The 14678-nt window shown below is 38.9% G+C and overlaps 1 protein-coding gene across 7 annotated transcripts in view; it reads left to right on the top strand.

Moving 5' to 3' along the window:
• Positions 1-14678, top strand: part of DYNC1I2 (dynein cytoplasmic 1 intermediate chain 2) — a 56056-nt gene that overhangs the window by 36607 nt on the left and 4771 nt on the right. For all 7 annotated transcript variants that reach the window (XM_036253869.1, XM_036253866.1, XM_036253864.1 and 4 more), the window contains 2 exons: positions 117-261; positions 13310-13450. In XM_036253869.1, coding sequence (XP_036109762.1) covers positions 117-261; positions 13310-13450 — 286 coding nt within the window. The remainder of the gene's footprint in view (positions 1-116; positions 262-13309; positions 13451-14678) is intronic.

The raw sequence follows: 14678 nt of genomic DNA, 5'->3' as shown, positions 1-14678 counted from the left end.
ATGAGCAGAGTTAAGTTTGTTGAATATGTCAAAGTCTGCTATATAAACCATAAAATAATGTATTTGTAAGTGATCATCTTACAGAGATTTCCCTAATATTTTCACTTTTATGATAGCAAAGCTGGAATCAGTGAGATGTTTGAGGGACATCAAGGACCAATCACTGGCATCCATTGTCATGCAGCTGTTGGAGCAGTGGACTTCTCACATCTTTTTGTCACTTCATCCTTTGACTGGACAGTAAAACTTTGGACAACCAAGGTATCTAAAAACAGATGTCTGCTCATTTACTTAGGTTCCTAACACAAGGTGGTGCTCTAATACTACATAGGAAAGATGAAAAGCTTTCTAATAGCTTAGCATGATTAACTGATAGATCAAACCTGATAAGAAGTTAGAACATGAATGAGCTACTAGAGGTTGTAGTTTTCATAAAAGTGTGCTGACAAATATGGTAACCCCACATACAACCAAAGACCAGTCTTCCAACCACTTCAGATTGTCACACACAGAACTGTCTGTTCTGAACTGAGTTGGAGAAAAAGGTCCCTGGATATCTTGCCTAGCACCTCACATAGTTGTCATATAGCACAAAAGTCATACATTTTCTCTTTGGAGAGCTTTCAGAGACTTGTTCAGACTACGATGGCTCACAGAACTTATGGAAAATGGAGAAAAGACAGATAAAACCTGATGTACAATAAGTCCTATTTGATAAAGCTTACATATAATAAATTTGAATCATTAAGCTACCCTGGCTGGGTAGTTCAGTTGGTTAGAGTGTCATCCTGATATGCTAAGATTGCAGGTTCCATCCCTGGTCAGTGCACATACAAGAAGTAGCCAATGAATGCATAAATAAGTGGAACAAATCGATGTTTCTCTCTCCCTCTTTCTCTCCCTTCTTCTAAGATCAATAAATTTTTAAAAAAATTTTTTAAAGAAAGTATTGTATAAAATCATGGATGCATATATATTTTTGTTTTCCACAATAAATAATTTAAGTAGTCTTTTTTTTTTTTTTTTTTTTTTTGGTTTTAATAAGCTTTAGTTATTTGAAAACCCCATTTACATTAAAAAGTGCTTCCTGCCCTGGCCGGTTTGGCTCAGCGGTTAGAGCGTTAGCCCACAGACCAGAGAGTCCCGGGTTTAGTTCCCACTAAGGGCGCGTACCTCAGCTGTGGTTTGTCCCCGGCCCCGTTGGGGTTGTGTGGGTGGCAACCAGTCGATGTGTCTCTCTCACATCAATGTTTCTCTCTCTTCCTCACTCTCTCCCTCCCACTCTATCTGAAGATAAAATGCGAGTGTCCTCAGGTTAGGATAATAAATAAATAAATAAAATAAAATAAAGTGCTTCCTGATTCTCCAGCAATTCCAGATAAATGTGACAATGCCCTGCCTCACTGAAAGTCTCAAGGCAATTCAGGTCAGAAACGTTATTTTCTGTGATAGGCCTTGTAATTTCATTTGACCCTATTTTAGAATTAAAGCACTTTGATTTTGCTATCTAGCTTTTCTGCAGTATTACATTGTTGTTAACAAAGCTGTATACTCAGAATATCAGATTATACTTAAGTTACATTTTAAGCTATATTTTTCATGTTTCCATCTGCCTTCTCCTAAATAATAACTTTCTGAATAATTTTCATCAAACAAAGTTTAGAAACCTTATTTGGTTCTTCCCTTTTATTTTTAGAAACCTAGTAGTCTTAAGAGATTTTCTTTGCTATTACAGGTAACTCATTTATTTATCAAATACTGGATTCAGAAATCTGGGATGAATTCAGTGTTCACTATTATCTTTTCTTGATGCTTTCTTTCAGTCTAATATGAAGTGAGTTAGAAGACTTCACCTCTAAACGCTTGCCTTTTAAAATTAAACATTTTCAGTTTTGGCATTAGCAGGTAGCAAAATAGCACTTACCTTAAGTCTAATGAAGGAAACATAGGAACGTGTTTAACACAGTGTTTAAGCATGTAGTAGGAACTTAATGTCCAATTCCTCCTTTTCCCCTTTATGAGAATCAGACAGCCTGAATGCATTTAAACAGTGGTCTATTTTCATTCTTGGATTATTCTTGAATTTTTGTTCTTCTAATGAGATTTAAATAGTGAAAAAGAGAAAGAAGACAATTCCCACAAAGAAATGCATAATCTAGCTAGTAAGACTGAAGCAAGATTCAGGACTGGAAAAGTGAAGCCAGCTGCTTCTCTGCAGGCTGCAGGAAGCAGTGGAAGCGGCTAGAATTCTGAATGTACTTCCACCTGAGTGATCCTGTATAGACACAAGGACGTGACATCTTTCTTAGCGTTTTGGCTAGCTTCCTTTTTTCGTAATTGAAAAGTATCTATTTGTGATTTATTATTATTTTTAATATCTCAGGGCTTCAGTTTGCTAGCCTTCTTGTTAGCTTTAAATTTGAGGCTTTCATCCTTACATATATTGCTAACAGGACTGGAAAATGAAGGGTTCATCTTGCCTAAACAAGAACTTACATCTGTGAAAGCAGACTAATCGATGCTTGCCTTTGTGGTACTACACAGTTGGTTGATTGGTGGTTAATATTTTTTGTTCTGGTTTTTTTTGTATTTCAACATAGAACTGCCTCTGAATAAGAATGACAGGCAGGCGTATCTCATTTTGGGCTAGGTATTGCTTTCTTACGTGAGTTTCATTTGGAAGACTCCTTCATTCAACCGTGATACATGCTTCTTCCCTCCTCCCCACACATTGATACCTCTCAAATGTTAGTGGCCGGAGGATGGGCCAACATCCAACAGGGTGTTTTTATACATGCTCAGGGGCCCTTGAAAACTTTATCAGAAGAATTACCTCTTATTCTAACTATTCTGCACACAAGCAGTTCTGTATGAAAGATAGAACAACAACAATCTGCTGAGTAAATACTTTCTATTTGTCAATATTGTGGCTCTCAATGTCATTATTTTGATCTTAGATTTATACTTTAAGGTTAATTGTGTTGCTGGTATTTATTTCTACCCTACCAAACAACTTGACAGAGCCTCTGTGCTCTTTAACACAATGGTGATGAATAATAGGCAGGTAAGGTTCTTAAACACTCTTTTTAAAAACAATGTTCCAGTTCCATTTTAAACTCTTTAAACCAATATCTTTACATTCATGAATTTAACAGACCTTTTAAGTGTTTTTCTTCTCTAGCTTTACTTTTAAGTGTTTTCTGACTCTGGGTATTGAGCCGCCGTAAACTAGAAGAGTGAGTCATTAGGTATTGCTATGCCTTTGTTTCCTTTTTAAGATCTGGCTCTGCCCGAGTAGCAAAACAAGAGTCCTTCTTCTTTTTCTCCCTTTCTGTAAGTCCTCTAAAAAAATTCCTAGAAATCTCAATTTGGCATTGCCTCATATTTCGTTGAAAGTAATCTACTTCTGTAGTCATCTTCTAAATTTTGCCTAATTAGGAATTTACAGAGTTCTGGGTTATCAAATTATTTTCTTTACTCCTCTGAATTCAGTTATTTTTACTAAAGAAGATAAAGATAGATGATCTTCACATTTTGGTGAAGTTTAAACCAACCAAGACGTTACTATTTGGAGAATATGGTTAACTTTCAAAATACCAAATTTGAAAATTCACAACAGGAAGCACTTTTCCAGGCTTGAAAATTGGTAGAAAGAATATGTGAGGAGTAAAAACTTCTTCAAGGTAATCTGAAGATTCCGTAAGAGCTTGACCAGGTAAATTAAGAGATAGACCCGGTAAATTAGCTTAATGTTCCATTACATTTATCCATACTTGTTATAGATTATTCTTAAAATTTAAGAATTTATTTTGGGAGACAAAATGTTTTCATGTACATGTAGTATATTCTAGTCTCAGAACAGTATCAGAACCTTATTTACCATAAACTGACAAAATTAAGATTGTTAATGTGGTAATTTCTTAGAATTGGTAGTTTTCAGACTTTTGTAATCCATACATACACTAACATTTTTTTACAGTATCTAATGTCTTAAAGCCCTTCATTATTTTAATAACTTACCTATTTAACTCTCAGAAAATACAAGCATTAAAACAGGGTAAAGAGATTTTACTAACTCTTGGAATAGCAACTGTGAACATATTAGACGAGTTAAAATGAAAAAAATGCTTTGAAGTTGGTGTGTTTCGTGGGAAAGCCTACTGAGCATTGGGACACAGTGGCAGCATTTACCATAGTAACTTGCATATTTAGAAACTTAGTTATGTCAATCTACTAGAGTTGATTAGCTAGGTAGTGCTGACTGGAACTAAGGTCAATTTATTAATTTTCAATGACAAATAACTGCCCAAAGGCCCAGATACTCATGCTGGCCTGACCAACTCATTGTTTTGTTTTTTATCCTCACCCGAGGATATTTTTCCATTTTTTGTACAGATAGAGTGGGAGGGAGAGAGAGAGAGAGAAACATCGATGTGAAGGGACACATCGAGTGGCTGCCACCCGCACAACCAACCAGGGACGGGGACAAACTACAACCGAAGTACGTGCCCTTAGCGGGAACCGAACCCGGGTCTCTCCAGACCGCAGGCCGACGCTCTAACCACTGAGCCAAACTGGCCAGGGCCCAGCTCATTGTTTTCCCATAGACAATCTACATGGGAAGCCAAATTATAATCAAAAGATTGCTTAGTGAACAAGGAATTGAAACAAAAAGTTTTTTAATTTGACTGTTTAATAGCATCAAGCAAAGATGGCATGATTCATTCATCTTCACAATATTCTTGTCATGAGTGGTAATTCTCAGAGTCCATTTGACAGACTCTCTTAGACAGTGCTTGCATTGGATACTGTGTATTTTTGTCGTAAGACTCTGCTTCTTCGTATTTTCATTGTTTTTAATAGACACATTTGTCAAAAAGGTAGTGTTGTCAGTCAGGTTATGAGGAAGGTATTTCTGACCTTGGAATCATTTATTTATTTATTTATTTTTTCATCCTCACTCAAGGATATTTTTCCATTTATCTTCAGATAGAGTGGAGGGAGGGAGGGAGGGAGAGAGAGAGAGAGAGAAAGAGAGAGACATTGATGTAAGAGAGACACATCAATTGGTTGCCTTCTGCACGACCCCAACCAAGGCCAGGGACCGAACTACAATCAAGGTACATGCCCTTGACCAGAATCGAACTCGCAACTCTTTGGTCCTAGGGCAGACGCTCTAACCATTGGCCAGGGTGGAATCACTTCTTTTTGAAGAGGATCTGTTTCCGTTCTGATCCATGTGAAGACATATTTCCCAGTTCTCTTGAGAGCACCTCACTGTTATGTTCATGTATTTATTGTAGGGACTCTTTGGTTATTAATCTAGATCTACCCAGTTACCCCAGAAAAATACAGAATTACTGTATTCATTTCCTAGGGATGCTGGAACAAATAACCACAAATTAGGTGGCTTTAAAACAATAGAAACTTACTCTTTCACAGTTCTGGAAGCTGGAAGTTCAAAATCAAGGTGTTGGCAAAGGTGGTTACTTTGCCACCTTTGGAGTCTCTGAGAGAGAATCTGTTCTTCTCTTCAATGTCTTTTTTTCTAACTTCTGGTGGTTGCCAACAATCTTAGTGCTACTTGGCTTGCAGCTGCATCACTCTGGTCTCTACCTCTGTCATCACATTGTGTTCTCCCTGTTTGCCTCTGTTCAAATTCTTCTCTTCTTTTTAAGACAGTCATGCTAGATAAGTGTAGGATGTGTATAACCTTAGCTTACGTTGGTTTTATCTGCAAAGACCTTGATTCCAAAAAGCATCACCTTTATAGTTTCCAGGAGGGGAACACTATTCAACCCACTATATAACTGTAAAGAACTCAGAAAAAAACATGACTTTTCCCTTTCTGGTTCTCAACCTTCCTAATGCTGCAACCCTTTGATACAGTTCCTCATGTTGTCTGTGGGCGTATCTGCATGTGGGTGGACCCACCTGGAGACGGATAGAGGAGCGGTGTCTCCATTCCTAAGACCATCAGAAGTATGTGTTTTCCGAAGGTCTTAGGCGACCCCTGTGAAAAGGTCATTCGACCCCAAAGGGGTCGTGAAGGACAGGTTGCGAACCGCTGCTTTACCATATTAACTATATTAACTGTCACCACTGTACCAGAATGAGCTACCTTTGCATATTCAGATACTATCTATCATTCAAAGAAGCCCTTTGATTTGATTCATTCTTTTGGCAAATATGTTTGCCTACATTTTCTTTGTAAGCATTTTAGAGCTGCACTAACCTTGAGAAATTATCTAGTTCAGTGGTTCTCAGTTTGTATTGCATTAGAATCACCCAGCAAATTTAAAATTTTTAGTGCTTACCTGGCACCCCAGACAAATTAAAGCAGACTACTGTATGTAAGGGGGAGATTAAGCATCAGCATATTTTTTTAAAATTCTGAGGATTAGGGGTATTTCAATAGTCAGGGTTTAGAACCACTGATACATAACCTTTGTTTTATAAATAAGGAAATAGGTAACTAGAATGATGTAGTGACTTTCCAAAGCCTTAAACCTAGTCCTGAGACAAGAGTCTATGTTACCCTCGTCAACTCTTCCCTGCTGCCTCTCTTCCACTTTGACAGAAGTTCTCTTCAAGTTAGGAAAAAATACTGTGATTAAAAGGTACTGAAGCCCTGGCCAGTATGGCTCAGTGGATTGAGCATCATCCCATGAACTGAGGTCACAGATTGATTCCCAGTCAGGAAACATGCCTGGGTTGCAGGCTCAGTCACCAGGAGGGAGCATGTAGGAGTCAGCCAATCATATTTCTCTCTCACATCGATGTTTTTATCTCTCTCTCCCTTCCACTCTCTCTAAAACAATCAATAAAAACATATATTTAAAAAAAATACTTTAGCCCTGGACGGTTTGGCTCAGCTGTAGAGCATCAGCCTGCAGACCAAAGACTCACGGGTTCGATTTCCAAAATATATAGGCGGCACGTACCTAGGTTACGGTTCATCCCCAGCCCTGGTCGGGGTTGTGCGGGAGGCAGCCAGTCAATGTGTCCCTCTCACATCGATGTTTCTCTCTCTCTCTTTCTCCCCCCCCCCCCACTCTATCTGAAGATATTTGAGAAAATATCCTCGGGTAAGGATTAAGAAAATAAAGTACTTTAAATAATTCATTTGGGATTTTCATTTTCAGTGTCATACATAATATTAATATATTATGAAACAATAATTGGTGTTAAGTTTAGCTTTCTCTTTAGGGAGAAATTAATACTTGGATGACTATGTTTTTTAAATTAAACAAAAAAATTATAAAAGGTCTGTAATAACATTTTTTAAAGTTGGGAACATGTCACCATTTATTATATTTTTATTTTTATATAATACTTTACCTAATTATAATACATCCTGCTTTTTTCTCGGACTGCATCATAGTCCACTGAATGGATGAAACATTTTTTTTCTTAATTAGTTTATTTTTGTTACAGATGATTCTCCTTTTTACCCCACTGATTCCCCCCTTCCCCAACCTCCCCGCACTGTCCCCAGCTTTGTTGTCCTTGTTCATTGTTCATGCATACATGCATATAAGTTCTGTGGCTTATCTCTGCCCCACCATCCCCTCTTCTGGGGATTGTCAGTCTGTACCCCACTTCCATGTCTCTGGGACTACCCCATTCCTCAGACTGTTATGTTCATTATATTCCAAAAGTAAGTGAGGTCATGTGGTATTTGTCTTTTTCTGCTTGGCTTGTTTCACTTAGGATAATACTTTCCAGGACCCTCCATGTCGTCTCAAAGGCTAAGAGATCTTTCTTTCTTACAGCTGCATAGTACTCCATTGTGTATATGTACCACAGCTTTCTTAGCCATTCGTCTACTGATGGACATTTGGGCTGTTTCCAGATCTTATCAATTGTAAATAGTGCAGCTATGAACATGGGGGACATATATTCTTTCTGATTGGTGTTTCAGGCTTCTTAGGGTATATTCCTAGAAGTGGGATCACTGGGTCAAATGGATGTTCAACTTTTAATTTTTTGAGGTAACACCATATTGTTTTCCATAGCGGCTGCACCAGTCTACATTCCCACCAGCAGTGTACTAGAGTCCCCTTTTCTCCACACCCTCACCAACACTTGTTGTTTGATGATTTATTGATGGCGGCCATTCTGACAGGTGTGAAGTGATACCGCGTTTTTTAATTTGCCTCTCTCTGATGATTAGTGATGTTGAGCATTTCTGAGTGCCCTCCAAATCCTCCTTGTCCCCAGAGTTCCAGCCCAGTCTGCCCTCCCTCTGTCATAGCCCCCAGGTGAGTGGCTGTGGCTATTTTAGCACTCTGTCCAGGCTCTCTACGCTGTGGCGTGGGCTTGGTCTTTAATCCCCTAGGGTGCTGCTCACAGCTAAGTCTGCTGCTGTCCGTGGCTTCCTAGCCCTCCACCCTCTCTCACGTCTGCAGATCCTACCAGTGTCCCTGGTTATATGGTCCTGTCCTGCTGCTCTTCTGTTGCTTTTTTCCGAGGTTTTGTCTTTATTATAGTTATAATTCCCATTTGGTCCTGGGAGTTCATCTGTGTAGCTTCCCTTCACTCTGCCTCCATTTTCACATCCTCTATGCCTATCTTGTGCGCAGCTGGGTCGCACAGGCCTCTCTGTTGCCCCCACACCCTGCAGGTCCTGCAGGTAACTGGATGGCACAGTCCCTGCTGGGTGGCACAGGCCTCTCTGGTGCTCCCGCACCTCGCAGGTCCCGTGGGCAGGTAGCTGGATCGCACCAGTCCCTCTCGGGCTCTAGCTTCCCACTGCTCTTGTGAACTGCTGGATCACGCAGGCCTCTGTGGAGCCCCAGGTCCCACCACTGGTAGCTGGGGAGTGCTGATGCCCTGTGGGGCTCAATTTCTGCTCAGCTTTTGATGTAGTTTTTGGGGATGGGTCTCAGCTGCTGGTCTGTGCTTCTGTTGCCTGGGATGGATGTGTGCTCCCCAGCCTCTGTTGCTGGGGGTATATCTCAACTCCATCTCTGATCGGGCTGCTACTATGGGGGATGGTGCTGGGCTCCCGGCTGTCTGCGGCCTCCGTGACCAGCACCTTGGCAGCTCCACTACTGTGCACTTGTCTGTGTTGACACAGAGTGTCCACCGGTCCAGTGGTGCCAGGTGTGCTGGTGGCTCAGGTTGCTGGGCCCTAGCCGCTCCCACTGCCTCCTCCCAGGGAAGACCCAGGATCTTCCAAAATGGTGGGACCTCCCCGTGGCGCAGGGAGAAGCGCCCTGAAGGGCCGCTAACCGCAGTAGCCGGCTGCTCAGGTCCACAGCACAGGAACCTTCTGCTCCGTGTCTCTGCACTGCTTGGGTTTGGTCATCCACCTTCACGTCTACTCACACTCTCTCACATGCTCGCTCACTCTCTGGAACACTTTCCCTCTCTCCGGTCCTACCTGCCACCATCTTCACTCTGCCTGGATGAAACATTTTAATCTAATCCTTTCCTGGAATTTTGAGCAATCTTCTTTTTCATTATAAATATAAATAGATTTTACTCTAATTTGTATATAATTTTTTTATATTTTATTTAAAAAGGAATCATACAATACATATGTATTTGTGTTTGGTGTTTGTTTTGGGGGGTTTTTTTTGCTCAACGTTTATAAGATTTATATTATTGAATATAGTTGTAGAGTGGCGGTTCTCAACCTATGGGTTGTGACCCTTTTGGGGGTTGAACGACCCTTTCACAGGGGTCGCCTAAGACATAACACTATCAAAATTACAGTTGTGAAGTAGCAACAAAATTTTTTGGTTGGGGTCACCACAACATGAGGAACTGTTTTAAAGGGTCACGGCATTAGGAAGGTTGAGAACCACTGTAGAGTGTTCATTCTCTTGGCTGTATACTATTCCATATGTATATGTACCATAATTTTTCCATTCTACTGCTGATGGTATTTGAGTTGATTACAGGGGAATGTTATGAGTAGTGCTGCTAAGAGCATAGTTGTAGATGTCTTTTCATGGACATAGCACTCATTTTTGTTGAGCATCTACGTAGGAGTGAACTACTTTGCCATAGGATATGTATAATTCTGCTTTGGTAGATACTGCCAAGCAATTTTCTAAAATGATTCTACCAATTTATAGTTTACCAGTAGCATATGAAAATTCCCTTTACTCTGCATCCTTGCCAACACTTGGTATTCTCTACTTTTTTTTTTTTAATTTTAATAATTCTCATGAGTGTGGTTACATTATGTTGTGGTTTTAATTTGTAATACCTTGAGACTAATGAAGTTAAACCACCTTTCCAAGTGTTTATTAGCAATTTTGTGAAGAGCCTGTTCAAGTCTTTTGTCCATTTTTCTATTGATAACCTCTTTAGAAGATTATGTAGACCAGTACATATTCTTAACAATTAAGCAAGTGAACACGATTGTGTACAACTTCTATTTTAAGTCTTTGATGTCTTGAGACCATAAAATTGCCTGAAAATGGGATGTTCTTGAAGATCAGTCACCTCAGGAGTGATAGACCTTAGCACGGTGGTTCTTAATCACTGATATGCATCTTATATCCTCATACCCATTAGCAGTCAGTCATTCCTTGTTTCCCTCGCCCCCAGCTCTTGAAACCACTAATGTACTTTCTATTTCTTTAGAAATTCTGTTATGACAACTGATGGACATGTCATGGAATCATGCAATATGTGACTGGCTTCTTTCACTTTGCATAATATTTTTAAAGTTCATCTGTGTTGTAGCACATGTCCATACTTGATTCCTTTTATGGCTGAATACTATCCCATTATATGGATAATACCATTTTTTGTTTCTCTGTTCATTAGCTGATGAACTTTTTTTTTATGTAATTTTTTTTTTTTTGTACGTGCCCCTAGCGGGAACAGAACCTGGGACTCTCTGGTCCACAGGCCAACGTTCCAACCACTGAGCCAAACCAGCCAGGGCATGAACTTTTGGGTTATTATGAATAATGCTGCTATGAATACTCATAAGTTTTCGTGTGTACATATGTTTTCATTTGTCTCAGGTAGGTACCTAGGAGAAGAATTGTTGGATCATATGGCAACTCTAATTAGCATTTCAAGGAACTACCAAACTAAGTAGTTTTTCTAAGTAGCTACATCCATTTACAGTCCCACCAGCAATGTATGAGGGTTCCAGTTTCTCATATCCTCACCATCACCAACACTTGTTATTGTCTATCCTTTATAGCCATCCTAGTGGTATGAAATGATATCTCATTGTGTTTTTTATTTGCATTTCCCTAATGGATAATGATGTTGATTGAGTATATTTTCAAGTGCTTAGTTGCTATTTGTAGATCTTCATTGGAGAAATCTATTCAAATACTTCCCCCAATTCTTAATTGGTTTATTTGCCTTTTGTTAATGAGTTGTAAGAGTTCTAGATACAAGCCACTTATCAGATGTGTGATTTTCAAATATTTTCTACCATTGTATAAGTTATCTTTTCACTTTCTTCATGGTATTGTTCGAAGCACAATAGTATTTGGTTTTGGTGTATCCCAATTTATCTACTTTTTCTTTTGTCGCTTGTGCTTTTGGCTTGCTATCTAAGAAACTATTCCAGAATCCAAGGTCACAATGATTTACTCTTATGCTTTCTCTTAAGAGTTTTATAGTTTTACCTCTTATATTTAGATCTGTGGTACATTTTAAGTTGATTTCTGTGTGAGGAAGGAGGCAGTCCAACTTCATTCTTTTGCACGTGCATATTCAGTTGTCCCAGCATCATTTGTTGAAAGACTGTTCTTTTCTCATTTAATTGTCGTGACACCCTTATTGAAGATCTGTTACAGTAACTTTGTATGGGATTTGACTAAGGTACTTTTTTGTTGCTTATTGTCTACTAGTGAAATGAGTTTTTCTCTACTTTTAGGGGGGAGAGAATGGGCAAAGATAGCTTTTCTAGTTGCATTGTCTAGATTAAAGCTCACCTGTGTTTTTTGCAAAGTGCATATATATCTTTACCTACCTATCTGAGATATGCCTTTTCTGTTCTTCTTCACCAGCTGTATCTGAACCTTCTCTTCTTTTCCCCTTGGCCCTGTTGTGTTGTATTCCACAACTTGGATTCTGCTCCCAGCCAGTTTCTCTTTGTTGAGACTTTGTCTTGAAAGGACAGTTTGGTTTATTACGTTTGAGAGTTTATAAAGGCTCAGACTGCACCATTAAGACCTTACTTATATCACATGGAGTCTGTTTGCATTTATTTATAAATGGAATTGTGTCAAATTCCCTCACAGTTTCTGCAACTATTTTCAGACTGGCCCCCATGCTATCCACTGAGCATCTACTGTTGACTGTGAGGCTCCTCTTTTCTGTTCTCTGTCAGAAGCCCTCATGCCTTCCCACACATCTTCCCTCACAGATGCTCCTACTGTGCAGGTCTTGTACTTGTCAGAGGTTTGTTTTTATGTGCTTACATTTGGAGCTTTGTCTCCTGATTTTGTTGTAGATGTTATTGTGAATTTTTGATTTTGCCATGCTTTTATCTGGGTTTATGGAGAGATTTAGAGGAGATTCCAAAAAATACAGTGCCATTGCTATCACCTTCCTAGAATCCTCTCATTTACAAATGTTTTTTGTTTTAAAAAGTAATACATGTTTATTGTGACTATTTTTTTTTATTTTTTATCCTCACCTGAGGACATTTTTTCATTTTTTGTTCAGATAGAGTAGGAGGGAGAGATTAGAAGAGAGAGAGAGAGAAACATCTACATGAAAAGGACACATCGAGTGGCTGCCACCCGCACGACCCAACCAGGGCTGGGGACAAACTGCAACCGAGATACATGCCCTTAGCGGGAACCGAACCCGGGTCTGTCTGGACCACAGGCCAATGCTCTAACCGCTGAGCCAAACCGGCCAGGGCCAAATGTTTTTTGTTTTAAATATATTTTTATTGATTATTTTAGAGAGAGAGAAAGAGAGAAACGTCCATGTGAGAGAGAAACTCTATTGGCTGCCTCCCGCACTCCCCCTACTGGGGATTGAGCCTGCAACCCAGGCATGTGGCCTGACTGGGAATCAACTGGTGACCTCTTGGTGCATTGGGACCATGTTCAATTCACTGAGTCACACTAGCTGGGTAACAAATGTTTTTAAAGCACCTTCTATTCCTTTTTAAAAACAGTATGGTGTCTATAAGTTAAAAAGAAAATGCAATTCTATAGTTGATTTTTAGTTCTGTAACTCAAGATAATTCTATAGTGAAACAAATTATAGGAACTTTTTCTAGGCTGAGTTAAATATCATAAAATGTTATACCCATTGAATGTATGGCATATTTTGATTGCGCTAAGGATCAACTTTTCCCTTTCAGAATAACAAGCCTTTATATTCATTCGAAGATAATTCAGACTATGTTTATGATGTTATGTGGTCACCCACCCACCCAGCCCTGTTTGCCTGTGTGGATGGCATGGGGAGGCTGGATTTGTGGAATCTCAATAATGACACAGAGGTAAGTGGGAAAATAACAAAAACTGCACTGAAAAATAGAAAATTGGAGAGTTATTGAATAATTTGTGAAATTCTTTTTATCCTAAGGAATGTAAAGGGGCTCTGTGAGTGTAACATCATCACAAAGAAACCAAATAAGCTTTGTACCCTAAATAATGAAGAGCATGCTGTGCAAAACTGAGGGGAGAAATAATTTTGTGAAGGGCACTGGGGCATTTCCTCTTACTTCTGAAAAGCACCATGGTGCCTCTCATGTCCTGGCAAAGTCTCATTCATAGGGCTGTGGGAATATTTTTCATTCATAGGGTAGAAAGCAGAGAATTTCAGACTCTTAGAGTATGTTAACCTTGTTTCTGACTTTCTAAATTTTCTTAGCCTTGATAGAATTGTATGTCATCCATAAACATTGGTCTTAGCCTGACTTTGAATGAAAGAAAAATGTATTTTGATGACTTGTTACATGAAAGAGTGAAAACATTGTTACTGTTAATGTAAAATGAATATAGAAACTATCCAGTTTTCTGATTGCTATACTAAAATCACTTGTTGGCAATGAAATTTAACTGCAGCTATTATTTATTTTTTAGCCATGTGTATTTTTATCAGCTTAGAGAGGCTTAAAGGTGGTCTTAGAATTCTATATTGCTATGTGGTGGTAAGAAGTAATGTGAGCAGTTCTGTCAGTAACAGTTAAGAATAAAGTCTCTTGGTTGCTTCCTCACATCCCACTCATTCCCACATCTCTTTATATTTCCATTGGTGTCTGTCTAAATACCTTGAAGTAAAATAGTTGGTTATACAGAGCAAGGAAGTTATATACTGGAAATATAAAAATGTTAACATTATGCTAACTACTAGTTTAGTACTTTGAGGAGGAACAATCAGATACTGCCAGGAAAAGATATTAACCCCTAGCTAGATGATTGGACTTCATTAGACATGGCTGTTTACTAGAATGGTACCAATTTTATTTTCTTAGTTTGGATTTTAGTGTTAGAGATTCGTGGTTACAATTAATTTTTTATCTCTCCTGTAATCATAAACTCAAAAAACACATCTTAATTATAATTTTTCTCTGTAACAGTTTTAGCATGCTAAGTGGTTAAATTTATAATTTGGGGATGACTGTTGTCAGGAGGATTATTTTTAGTCAGATTTCAAATTAAAAAATTTTTTTTATTGTACTCTGGTCTGAGTCAACATTGAATGTTTGCTCTGCGTGTGGCAAG

The sequence above is a fragment of the Molossus molossus genome, unplaced genomic scaffold (assembly GCF_014108415.1).
Source record: "Molossus molossus isolate mMolMol1 unplaced genomic scaffold, mMolMol1.p scaffold_m16_p_11, whole genome shotgun sequence".
Taxonomy (NCBI): domain Eukaryota; kingdom Metazoa; phylum Chordata; class Mammalia; order Chiroptera; family Molossidae; genus Molossus; species Molossus molossus.
Note: the sequence above shows the minus strand (reverse complement) of the source record. Positions and strands in the feature narration are given on the sequence as shown.